This window comes from Sprattus sprattus (assembly GCF_963457725.1).
Source record: "Sprattus sprattus genome assembly, chromosome: 18".
Taxonomy (NCBI): domain Eukaryota; kingdom Metazoa; phylum Chordata; class Actinopteri; order Clupeiformes; family Clupeidae; genus Sprattus; species Sprattus sprattus.
In genome coordinates this window covers 30,730,728-30,744,567 of record NC_137916.1, presented here as the reverse complement: position 1 = coordinate 30,744,567, position 13,840 = coordinate 30,730,728, and the positions used below count along the sequence as shown (strand labels likewise).

At 40.4% G+C, this 13,840-nt stretch overlaps 1 protein-coding gene across 1 annotated transcript in view; it reads left to right on the top strand.

Moving 5' to 3' along the window:
• Positions 1-11,959, top strand: part of LOC308379012 (sodium channel protein type 4 subunit alpha B-like) — a 63,548-nt gene extending 51,589 nt beyond the window's left edge. Inside the window, exons 19-26 of the mRNA XM_080856053.1 lie at positions 357-530; positions 1,700-1,822; positions 2,890-3,171; positions 3,541-3,594; positions 3,738-3,875; positions 4,120-4,221; positions 5,123-5,393; positions 5,567-11,959. Coding sequence (XP_080712179.1) covers positions 357-530; positions 1,700-1,822; positions 2,890-3,171; positions 3,541-3,594; positions 3,738-3,875; positions 4,120-4,221; positions 5,123-5,393; positions 5,567-6,864 — 2,442 coding nt within the window. The 3' untranslated portion in view covers positions 6,865-11,959. The remainder of the gene's footprint in view (positions 1-356; positions 531-1,699; positions 1,823-2,889; positions 3,172-3,540; positions 3,595-3,737; positions 3,876-4,119; positions 4,222-5,122; positions 5,394-5,566) is intronic.
• Positions 11,960-13,840: the final 1,881 nt, after the last annotated feature.

The following is a 13,840-nucleotide window of genomic DNA, read 5'->3' as shown; positions in this document are numbered from 1 at the left end:
TCGAGCCGGACATTTCGGTGTTTGAATGGCGTCTCTAGCTCAAACGGGCGAGGAGTAGTTAGCTGCAAGAAAAACGGGGAGAATAAATAAATAAAGAAAACTTGACGATAACAATACTGTGCTTCCCTTCGGGCAAGCACACTAATTATAAAAATATATGGCATATGGCAATGACATTTTGTTTGAAGATGTATTGCGTGCTCCTTCCATAAGACAGAGCACTGTTCATTTAGTGATCAACTATTGGTTGTGTGTGTGTGTGTGTGTGTGTGTGTGTGTGTGTGTGTGTGTGTATGTGTGTGTGTGTGTGTGTGTCCATATCGTGTCACATATTGGTTGCTTTTGCTATTTCACAGGCCTTTGAGGACATCTATCTTGAACAAAGAAGAACCATTAAGATCATTCTGGAGTATGCTGATCAGGTGTTCACATACGTCTTTATCGTGGAGATGCTCCTCAAATGGGTCGCTTATGGCTTCGCGACGTACTTCACCAACGCCTGGTGCTGGCTGGACTTCCTCATTGTTGATGTAAGTGTCCCTTGAAGGTGAATGTTAGTTCATTAAGTTAGTGTGCTACATCTGTCCTTCTTCTATACATTGATAGTATTTAGTTTTATACCATATATTGGAAACTCAGTCTTGGATTTGTCAGTCATGATCCAGGTTTTAATCTCAAACAATGATGGCCACACACTCTTGAGACAGAGGCTTGAAGTTACACACTCACTCACAGCGTTTCACCTCAGCTTATCTGCCTATCCCTTGTGAGATAGTGAGTTTTATACACTGATATTACGGGGTGTTACCATCTATTCAAATAGGCCATGGGGGCAAGGCCCCTATGTCTCGACCTGCAGGGGGAAGGTGAGAGCAATATCACACCTCTCTCCCAGGTCAAGCCCAAGTATATTCACCAAGGAGATGCTGACATGCTAGTTAGATACAAACAAGAGTAACATTTATACTAAGTATAAATAAGATTGAATTATTGACTATGGCATTTCCTTATTAACTATGAGTCTCAAATGACCGGTCCCTTCAACACACATATAGATTGTAGAATGTGGTACTGTGTGCTTAAGCGAAATCGTCAAAAATTGTCGTGTACATTTTGGTGACCGCCAAAAACAAGGCAGTACGTAGGATTGTACAGGCATAGACTCAACTTGTTAAGGAATGGCAAACTCTAAAATGGTGCTCTCAACAGAAGTTGAGGGTAGCAAGATGCAGGTTCGTCACAACTGCCTGATACACTACGTATGTATATCCACTTGTCTTCCTTCTTAGTTGGGAATACATAGGGTGTGTTTGTATGACCTGCACATGCACTGATTCCTGATTACTTTCTTAAACTTCATAGACCATTGCACTGTTTGTTTTTGTATTGTGTTTGTTTTGTATTGTGTTGTAATGTATATTTTGTGTAAACACATTGAGAGCCAGTTTACCAAGTCAAATGCCTTGTTTGTGCAAACTTACTTGGCCAATAAAATCTGATTCTGATTCTGATTCTGATTCTGATTCTGATTCTGATTCTGATTCCACGTCATTTGAGGTTCAGAGCCAGAGATCTTACCAAACATCCTGAGTCTGTGACCATGATTTAACCGTTGTGTTTCATTTCTTATTTTGCAGATTCAGTAGATGAACTTGTAAAAATAAAACTGTTAACTCTCAGTGTGTCTTGCCTCTCTTAGGTTTCCATCATCAGCCTGACGGCCAACCTCCTGGGTTACTCAGAGCTGGGGCCAATCAAGTCCCTGCGGACCCTGAGGGCCCTCAGACCCCTCCGAGCCCTGTCCAGATTCGAGGGGATGAGGGTGAGTTACAAAATAAACCCTACTGTCCCTGTCATTTACTGGGAAAGCATTAACCTCCACTTGTTTATTTTCAAACAGAAATTATTTTTAAAATGTCTCCATCAGGCTACTTATACATTAATTTCAAACATTATATAGTTTTAATGAGCCGAAACCCAAACACAACTGCAGCTCTTGTCTCTTGTCTTCACCCACTCACTTATGGGAGAATCATAAATGGCTCCAACCATGAATTTAATGCGGTTAGCATCAATAGCTCCTAACTCCAAAATTAGGTCAGGGTGAGTTACAAAATAAACCCTACTGTCCCTGTCAATTACTTTGTAGCGAAGGGAGAGCGTGGTCACCCCACTCAGACTCCAACCCGGGTCTACAGAGTGTCAAACATGCACTCTGACCACCACACCAAAGAGCCCGGCTCAATGGCATTGCAGCCAGAGATCATATACACCTGTAGGGACGATCACACCATCACAAACTGGGAAAGCATTAACCTCCACTTGTTAATTTTCAAACAGAAATTATTTTTAAAACCTGATTACGTATGTCTCCATCAGGCTACTTATACATTCATTTAGAATATTATATAGTTTAATGAGCCGAAACCCAAACACAACTGCAGCTCTTGTCTCTTGTCTTCACCCACTCACTTATGGGAGAATCATAAATGGCTCCAACCATGAATTTAATGCGCTCAGCATCAATAGCCCCTAACTCTAAAATTAAGTTTTTATACAAAGCTACAGTACTATAGCACCCATTGCCATTTTCTAACTGCCTTGTTCATGACTCTCAAATGTTTCCACCTCTACAATAGCAACTTGTGCTTGCAGTTTGAGCTTTTGTCATGCATCAGGTGGCCTTTGTCTGTGAATGGCATATCCATTGCGTGAATCCTCTTATGAAGAAGCCCCTGACAACTGAACACAGACGACCTCTATACTTGTCATATTTTAGGTCATGAATAGTCAGTGTCCAATATAGGGCCTGTAATGTTTTTCTGTTCATTATGTGATAGTCAATAAAGTTTCTTGTATCTTCTCATTTCTCTCTGGTGACGGGTGTAGGTGGTGGTGAACGCACTAGTGGGTGCCATCCCCTCCATCTTCAACGTGATGCTGGTCTGCCTGATCTTCTGGCTCATCTTCAGCATCATGGGCGTCAACCTCTTTGCCGGAAAGTTCTACTACTGTCTGAACACCACTTCAGAGGAGCGTTTTACCACAGATGTGGTCGACAATAAAACCCAGTGTTTGCAGCTCATCGAGTCGGGTCTAGATGCTCGGTGGACCAACATCAAGGTCAACTACGATAATGTGGGCATGGGCTATCTTTCTCTTCTTCAAGTGGTATGTTCAAGGAATTTTATACTCATAAACACAACATTGAGCAAAAAAGCACAACAAATACTTAAATATCACTAGGCTTATAGTGACTCGTTTACCAAGTCACTGTCTCATGTGAAAAAAACAATGTTTATGTATTGTAAAACAAAGCAATAGTGTTATCATGTGTCTGAACGTACCAGATGTATGAAGTTATTATGAGGCCAGTGTTATGACCTGGCCACCAAGTGCTTTGTAGGTTGCAAGAATAGTTTACGTAATTAGCTCCTTAAAAGACGGTCACTTGAATCAGGAGGTTGTTGAACCAAGCATGTAAATCTTGTTAGACAGACAAAACTGGCTGATGATATCTAACTTGTATTTCTTTCACAGTCAACATTTAAGGGATGGATGGACATCATGTATGGAGCAGTGGATTCTCGAAGGGTTCGTTTTCTCCTGTAGTTTAAGACTGCAAAGACTGCTTACCCATTATATGGATAATTGTTTCGTTATTTGTAAATAACACAAATATTTTTTTTTTTTATTATTATTAATTTTTGTATTATTATTTTCTTCTTCCTTGACAGATTGAAGATCAACCAGAGTATGAAGCAAACCTGTACATGTACATCTACTTTGTCATCTTCATCATCTTCGGATCCTTCTTTACCCTCAATCTCTTCATTGGTGTCATCATTGACAATTTCAACCAACAGAAATCAAAGATAAGTATTAAAGACGTTTTGTAATCAAATAACAAGCGATTTCACCAGTCGATACGGAGTGTTTTGTTCAAACACTGCACTAGAATTCCCAAATGAATGAGTTGTTTAACAACAGTCAGAGTGTTCACCTGTGACTGTCAACTTGTGCAATGTATCTGTGTTCTGATTCTGATTCTGATTCTGATTCTGATTCTGTATCTGTGCATGTTAGAATAATTGTTGTTGTTGTTGTTGTTGTTGTCAAGGAGGCGATGACATCTTCATGACAGAAGAACAGAAAAAGTACTACAATGCTATGAAGAAACTGGGTTCTAAGAAGCCTGTGAAGCCTATACCAAGACCGGAGGTTGGTAAACATCAACAACAATGGAATGTGGGCTAGGTAAGGGATAATGTATAGAACGCAGGTCAAAGCGGAGGGGTGTTGCTTCACCCTGAAGGGGCTTATTTTCCCGACAATGACCTGCGTTCTATACATTATCCCGCTTATTATACGGCTACTTGCCAACACGAAAAAATAACTTCACACAGTGTGTTATTTTTAACAATTTATTTGGTACCATTAGTATTAAAAAGCGGAGAAAGCAGAGAAATAGTACGTCAAAGACGTTGAACTTCAAACATTTAACAAACATTCTTTAGAACACAGCTGCTCAACCGTCCGCTGAAACTCCATTGATAAGTTACCGGACTTCTTGCGGAGTGCTACGAAAGACGTGAATCAGAGGCAAAAAGGCCACTTTCCTTGACAGCGGTCATTATTGCATAGCAACGGTCCGCTATCGGTTAATAACGGACCCCAGAACGTTGGGAAGCCCCATTCAAGTGAATGAAGCATTCTACAGCATTAAGAAGAGCCGTGTAATAATGTGCTATAATGGCACAAACCAAGCAGGTAAAACAATGTGGCTGTTATCTTTCATTGATTACTCAAAATTGCTCAAAACCTTTTTTTTTTAGAAACTCTCTAGCTATGATATCTAGTGGTGTAAGTTAACGGCAACTTTCTCATTTGACTGATTCGATTAGACTTCATAGCAAAATGCCCATTTACTTGCTGAGCCTGTAGTAGGTTATCAATCAATCTTGACTTAAGTTTTAGTTTTATTAGATTTGTATTGTTATTATCTGTAATAATGATTGTTGGAGTTGCCATGAAAATTCAAGGGAATCGAATAAGTAACGCTAGGTTAGCATTTGTTATGTATAATTTCCTGTGGTAAACCTTCCTCATTTTGGACTTGCAGAACAAAATAAGTGGATTTATCTACGACTTGGTCAGCCAACAATTCTTTGACATCCTCATCATGGTGTTGATCATGCTGAACATGGTGACCATGATGGTGGAGACGGACAACCAGAGTGACGAGATGGTGGACATCCTCTACCTCATCAACTTTGTCTTCATCGTGGTCTTCACATGTGAATGCTGTCTGAAGATGATCGCCCTCAGGCAATACTACTTCACAGTTGGCTGGAACATTTTTGACTTTGTTGTCGTTATTCTTTCCGTAGTGGGTAAGTGCAAATGACAATCTCTTTTTCTACAAAATTTCCCCCCAGAATTAAAAATGAGGCATCCCTGTTCAGTTCAGTTAGCTACACAAAACAATTGTCAAATAAATGCTTTAAAAAAAATACAAGCAGGTTAGATCTTGGTCGATTAATGATGTTTTATGTCTGTTTTAAAGGTCTCGTGCTGGCAGACCTCATCGAGAAATATTTTGTCTCTCCAACTCTTTTCCGTGTGATCCGACTGGCCAGGATCGGTAGAGTTCTGCGCCTGATTCGCGGTGCCAAGGGAATCCGAACGCTTCTGTTTGCCCTGATGATGTCCCTTCCTGCTCTTTTCAACATCGGCCTTCTTCTCTTTCTCATCATGTTCATTTTCTCCATTTTTGGCATGTCCAACTTCGCCTACGTAAAGCGTGAAGGCATGGTTGATGACATGTTCAACTTCGAGACGTTTGGCAACAGCATCATATGCCTCTTCATGATCACAACTTCTGCTGGTTGGGACGGACTCCTCTCGCCTATCTTGAACAGTGGTCCACCCGATTGTGACCCCGATTTGGAAAACCCAGGAACAGACGTGAGGGGTAACTGTGGCAACCCTGGTGTAGGGATCGTCTTCTTCTGCACTTACGTTGTTGTGTCCTTCCTGGTAGTGGTCAACATGTACATCGCCATCATTCTGGAGAACTTCAACGTGGCCACGGAGGAAAGTGCCGACCCGTTGTGCGAGGATGATTTTGACATGTTCTACGAGACGTGGGAGAAGTTTGATCCGGATGCTACACAGTTCATCAGCTACGGTCAGCTCTCGGACTTTTGCGACACACTAAAAGATCCCCTCAGGATCCCAAAACCAAACACGATCAAGCTGATCACTATGGATCTGCCCATGGTGCCGGGCGATAAGATCCACTGTCTGGACATCCTCCTCGCTCTGACCGGCGAGGTGCTGGGCGCCTCCGGAGGGTTGGACGACCTCAAGGCAAGCATGGAGGAGAAGTTCATGGCAAACAACCCGTCCAAGGTCTCGTACGAGCCCATCACCACCACCCTTAAGCGCAAGCAAGAGGAAGTTGCCGCCGGAGTCATCCAGAGAGCCTGGCGCAAGTACATCCTCCAGCGGTCGCTGAAGCACGCCTCGTTCCTGTTCCGCGAGAAGTCAGACCTGATCAGGGAAGGAGAAGAGCCACCAGAGAAGGAAGGAATGATCGCAGTCAGAATGAGCCGTCTCTATGGTGACGGGTCGGACCTCTATGGTGACGGGTCAGACCTCTATGGTGACGGGTCAAAGCTCTATGGTCACGGGTCTGAGCAGGAGGGTGCCCTGTGGGACACTAAAGCAGGCTCTAACAAAGTACCCCTCTCTCCCTCCCCCGGACCCGTGGAGGTCCAGAATGAAGTGGTCTTGCACTCGGCCCCATTCACTGTACCAGACTCTGTTTTTGTAGACAACCTGAGGGAGAGTATTGTTTAGCTGTAATCCTATGAGGGTTAGCAGTGTTGTCTTAATGTTTGGGTGTCTACAAAGACACCTTGTCCTTGATTCACTTCTTGGCTGCAAGTGTTGTATAAGGTCAAAGGTCAAAGGTGTCAGATAGTCCTGTTTATTGTGGTGATATACATTATTACATTTTAGCGTGGCTAAAGTGCGATGAAATAGTTTTCTCCCAAAGGTGGTACCCACCCTCTCCTCGTCAGACTTTGAGTCATAGTCAGGTGATTGACATGATAAAGTCATAACTATTACATAATGACAGTTACAGTTACTACCTTGATTGGTACCACTTTACAATAAGGGTCCCTTTATAAAGGTTTATAAATGGTTTATAAATGAGTTTGTAAACCCTTTATAAATCCTTAGTAAACCCTTATACACAAGTTATAACTAGTGTTTTCATTAATCTATGCGGGCTCACTATTTGGCAAGATCACCATCTTTCTATACCAACCGATTGTCCATCCCTTATCTGGCTATCCTTAGTAAACCATTATAAATGAGTTATAACTCATCCCTTAACTGGCTATCCTTAGTGAACCATTATAAATGAGTTATAACTCATGTTTTCATTAATCTATGCGGGCTCACTATTTGGGTTTATAAATGGTTCTTAATCAGGTTATAAATGAGGTTGTAAACCCTTTATAAATCCTTAGTAAAATATTATAAACAAGTTATAATTTATGTTTTCATTAATCTATGTGGGCTCGCGATTTGGCTCTCTCTAGGCTGCCAACCAATAGGCTGCCAACCCCAATCGTGAGCCCGCATAGATTAATGAAAACATGAGTTATAACTCATTGATAATGGTTCACTAAGGATAGCCAGTTAAGGGATGGACAATGGGTTGGCAGCCTATAGAAAGCCAAATCACGAGCCCGCATAGACTAATGAAAACATGAGTTATAACTCATTTATAATGGTTTACTAAGGATAGCCAGTTAAGGGATGGACAATCGGTTGGTATAGAAAGATGGTGATCTTGCCAAATAGTGAGCCCGCATAGATTAATGAAAACACTAGTTATAACTCGTTTATAAGGGTTTACTAAGGATTTATAAAGGGTTTACAACCTCATTTATAAACCATTTATAAACCTTTATAAAGGGACCCTTATTGTAAAGTGGTACCCATTGATTATATAAGCCAGTTATCAGTTAATCGTGCCATCTATTAGATAAACTAAAACGGCCTACTAACCGAAACAACCCATGCAAGTAATGGCTACCCTGGTATGACAATTAGATTGCACTTAATGTTTTCTTTTATTTCTAAATATGTTCTTTTATTCATTGTTATCTTTGTTTTTGCTGCATCCATGACTGGTTTGCAGCATTTGTATGGCATGTGATAATTTAGAGATGCAAATTTCACACTCACAAAGGTGATACAAACGACCGTCAGAGTCCAACCATCAGCAAGGAAAGCCAAATCTTTTTCTGCCAGCAAAAGTGTTTATTCGCAATGCAATAAGACATTATAACCTTCAGGTTTGGAGCTGCAACATCAGGAAAAACAGCAAGGTCCACCTGACAAACTTTTTTTCAAATGATCTTGCTTGTGTCAATTCAAACATTTCATGCAAAACATTTTTTCATAACGTTATGGAAATTTGTGACATTTTGCAGTTGTAGTCTATTCTGGAAACTTCAGGAAAACATCAGGAGAACACAATGCTAGCGTTCGGTCAGCCCCAGCTACTGGAGGTAGCCCTTGTTTTGGAATCCTTAGGCTAAACATTTTTAAATAAATAAATAAATAACACTTAGAAATGGTCTGACACTCTCCTGGTTTCTGTAATAGGCAAAACAAATTGTATGAATGTATCAACTAGTCAGGAAGCCTCCAATGAAGTGAGTTTGGCGACTACCAATGATGTGTGCATGGCTCACTGTTGCCATGGACGTGGTATCCTGTGACTCCATGTTATTGCACAACACCTTATTATTACATAACAGTTATTACATGGCACTTTGTCCATTAGAACACATATGATGCTATGCTTCTAAAAACGAATTGAGGAAGAGAATGTCAGAGAAAAGCACTGCAAATGTAAGTGTGATGACACTGAAATGTACCAAACAGCTGTAATGAGCAGTAACCACATGTCTTCACCACGAAGTTAGTTATCAATAACTGTTAGGTTAACATTAATTGGGGTAAGATGATAGTGTTTACTTAATCACAATATTATTGATTGAAAAGTTTAAAAATATCCAAACACTTTCAGCAACATGTAAGTATCAAAGCATCGTACTTCTGTATATTTAAAATGACCGTTTGTGTCATTATCACAGCATCTTATCTCGTATCTTATTGCTCATTACCTCCGCCAAGGAGGTTATGTTTTTGCCCCTGTATGTTTGTTTGTTTGTTAGCAGGATTACGCAGAAAGGCATGGACCGATTTCCATCAAACTTTGTAGGGAGATTGGTTAATATAATGGCACTAATTGATTAGATTTTCAGATGTCAAGGTCAAAGGTCAAGGTCACAAGGCGGAGGTTTGCATTCTTGTTTGATACTGAAACCCTTAAAGCTGGCCCTGTGCGATAGAACAGCCCAACAGGGCGGGAGAGAATGCTGAGCTCTACAAATGTTCTATCAAGAATCCTCAGACTATATCAGAGTGTACGATATACAGAGAATGCCTACAGTATGAAACATGCAGAGGATTCTCGCTGCCAAGAAGTAGTAAACATTGTATGAGGACTATGCAGGATTATATGGAGGAAAGAAAAGCCCAGTGGGGTTCTGAAATGTCTCTTTTCTTCTTGGTGACCTATGATCAGAACAGCTGCTATTTACTAGTACTAGTAGTTTTCAAAGTCAACAGCATGCTCAGCTCAACTGTGACCTATGAGCAGACATTTTCAGGGGTTTTATATGGTACGTCCACCATGGTGATCATGTTCTGCAAGCAAGTTAGGATTTAAACACTGATTATTTCTTGTTAAATGAAGAACAAATCCATATATTCTTGGGTGAATATATTTTTTATACATTTATTTTTGTATTGTTCTCCTTGTAAAAATGCTTTGTCATAGACATTTCCCTTTTTTAACATCATGTTTACATAAACATGTATTTATTGTAATTAACTGAGCTTCCAAAAGCGGTTATGTTGGTGGCAGTTCATTTAATGAGTTTGAAGTTTTTAAAACTGGCTATTGCATACGTAGAATATTAAGTGTGGAAAGCAATGTTTGTGGAATGTCGAAAAATTGTCCAAACTTTTGCATCCAGTGGTGATATGAGGAAGAGATATCAAGGATACTAAACAACTAAATTGACAAACACAAGGAATTTATTTAATTTAAGTTTTCAATTTTTGAACAAGCATTTAATTTATTTACATTTTTACATTCTATATACTCTTCTATGCTTTTTGATACAGCTGTCGGGTATGTAAAAAAATGATAATTTTAAAACAAAGTTGACACATAATATTATATTATAACCTACTTCACAAATATAATACAATTATTTAATGGCACTTCCATAAAAACCCAGCAGTCTTACCCAAACATTTCCTCCTTTACATTACATCATTGCCAGTGAATGGGCCATTTCACTATATGAGTGTTGTGTCTCTTTTTTGTGGAATTAGGGTTGCATTTGTGAATTGTCATGGGGTTGATATTCTCAACTGTTCTTTCAAATGTAAGGTGAGACATGCTTCATTTGGTTGCATTACTACACACACACACACACACACACACACACACACACACACACACACACACACACACACACACACACACACACACACACATACACACTACACACACTCACACACAGTTATACACACACACACACAGTTATACACACACACACACACACACACACACACACACACACACACACACACACACACACACAAACAAGGCCTCTATCCACACAGACCCAGATCCAAACCCTCACCTGGTTTCAAATGAGATCATTACTAGTCTCAAGAGCCACGTTTACCTTATTGAGAGTTATGCTGGCCTTTGGAATGGCTTACTGGCTCTTTAGTTATTGGGTGAAATGACTTCAGTGTGTAGTACCATTGAAATGTTCTTCAACCTAACTATTTTAGTTATGTAGCAGTTAATCTTTGCATTTTGAGTTTTTTTTAATGTTCGTAAAGAATGTCACCCAGCTGTAATGACAATTACTGATAATGGGAAGTTGACAATGTCAAATCATAGGACATATTATATGACATATGCCATGACATGTTAATTACATGGTTATGTCAGTCTGATGAAGGCGGGTTGAAGTAAAGTGTTACAGAGACCTTAATGGATGTGCCCAGAAACCTTCTTAAAGGGCTCCCTCAAAGGGTTATGGACTGTACTCATTAAGCAACAGAACATCCTGCACATCGTTGTCAAAGTTATTTTCTGAAGGCTTCATGTTAACAGAGCTTTTAATTTGTTTTGGGCAATTTCATAAGTAGATCTATGGGTGCACTCTGTGTATTGATCGACACTTTAGAATGATCTAGAACACTTTAGAATGATCTAGAAGGCAAGAGATACTATCACTATATACTTCATGCATGCCATGACTTAGAATCAGAATGATGTGAGTTGTGTTTGTGGATGTTTTGATTAAGGGGTAAACTGTTTGTGTTATTAACTTTAGATCAGGGTTTTTGAGTGTTCCATCCTTCCCTGCCCTCCATACCTGACTGAACTCCTCAGTTCAAATCTATATCAGCTGAACATGCCTGATTCTGTTCAGACAAAGCATTTTAACTACACTGCTTTAAATCAGATCTATATCAACTGAACATACCTGACTCTGTTCATACAGAGCATTTTAACTACCCTGCTTTAAATCAGGTGTGCACTGAGCAGGGGTAGATAGAAGCTTTCTGGTGCAGGAGGGCCCAATGGCTGGTCTTAGAATCTCTATGAAGGTCAGAAAGGAGAGGCCGTCTTGAAAGTGTATATTCTTGATGACACTTGTACATATGTATTTTGACCTCAATTTTGGAATGATTTTTTTTAGCTCTTTGTATGTCAGTGCCTTTTACAAATGCATTATAAATTGACTTTAAAAAAAACAATAAATGCTTATGAAAAGTGATGCTGAAATTCAGCACATTTTCCTCTTTTGCACTGATTGTCTGAGATTGGAGTAAGATGGGGTGCGAATTCACCACATTATTTTTGTCGTTTTCGTTCGAACTCTTTCCTTCTCGTTTGAAAAGATCATTTGGGGTTCCGGTCATGATGTGGACGTGAGAAGTCGCAGAACCCAGGTGCTCCGGTAGAATATATCATATATGTAAACCCGTTCGTTTGATGTTGTAAAAGGTCTTAGTCGAGTGATATAAGTGCAAGTAGGATCCAAAATGAAGTCAAGAAATGATCATTTGACTTTAAGAACACGCCCACATGTTAATCTTCATCCACTCTGTTCATCTTCTCCCTCAGGGGCAACATGCCATCTACTGGCTCCCTTTAAATGTCACAACTTTCAGGATCGGAGTATGTAGACATTCCCTCTTCTATTTTTAGCAGCTTTGCAGGCTCGCCTATAACCTGTTAAGTCACCAAGTGTTTTTACAACAAGTGTCCGCGTTGCTAAGTTTCATCATCGAACCCGCAGTGTGACATTTTCTAGATTCTTCCTCAGTTCAGTCGGTGATTTAAGAGGTGTGGCTGCCATGGCAACCGTACACACACAGCGGAAGCTGGTTCGCAGGCCGTAAATACGCCTCACTTCGTTATCACGTCCCCACAACACACACACACACACACACACACACACACTCACACACACACTCACACACACACAGTGGCGGTTTTAGGCACGGGCGACCCGGGCAGCCACCCGGGGCGGCACTTTTTCATGACACGTGAGGGGCGGCACGAGCACTTAAAAAATTGTAATAATAATCTGGGCCGCGAAGCGCTTTTCTATTTCTATATATCATATCACTGGGTGAGGAATTGGCAAATTGGCGCCCCCTGCAGCTGCAGGTGCACCTGCTCGCTAAGAAGGTGCAGCGCAATCCTGGGTGAAAGGGGGAAAGAGAGAGGGGGCGGCGGGCAGTTCAGCTCTGGGTCTCCCAATAAACATTATAATAATTACCCTATACTTTTTGTTTTTCTGAATTGTGTGAAATGGCTTATAAAAATAGGTAATACAGAACGATTATGTGGTCACCAAGGGCAAGGTTAATTGGTGGAAGGAGACCACTAACTGCATCAATTTATCCAACTGGTGAAGGTAATAGTGAGCAGAGTATAGATAGATAGATAGTCAGATAGATACTTTATTCATCCCGAGGGAAATGTAATACATCTTTAACAGAGTAGTCTATTACATTATCGATAAAGCTATTGAAGGATGCTCGAGTGGACAAGGTAAAAATGTGTTTTATTTTATCAAGTGTAGCTTAACCAATATTCCTATTACTGTAAGGCAACCAGCTAATGTTGAGCACCAACTGAGTTGTTTGCTAGCTAGCGTTAGCTAGCTGATTTGACCATAGGGTATGAACATGTTCATTCATCTGACACTAGGCTAAAGTGTTAGCGAAATCCCGCTAGCCACAACTAACATAATGTAACAGCATACAGAGTACTAGTATAATCTTAATAATTAGCAGGTCGATAGCTAGCTGGTTAGACCACAGATTTCCTTTTGACACCACTAGACTAGCAAGCGTTAGCGAAATCCCATTAGCCACTATTAGCAAACTCAACTAACTATAATGCATGTTGAGTGCTTGCACAACATAACTTGCAGATGGCTGGTTAGCTAACATAAATGTACATTAGGCTATGTGTGCAATAATTATCTTAAGTGTGTTATTCAAATGTTCTATTGAAGGATTTGTGCAATTGATACATTTCATTTTTTCTTTCACTTATAATGTTATAATTGGGGGGAGGGGGGGGCGGTGGCGCTCGGAGGGGATATCGCCCGGGGTGTAATTCCATGCAGAACCG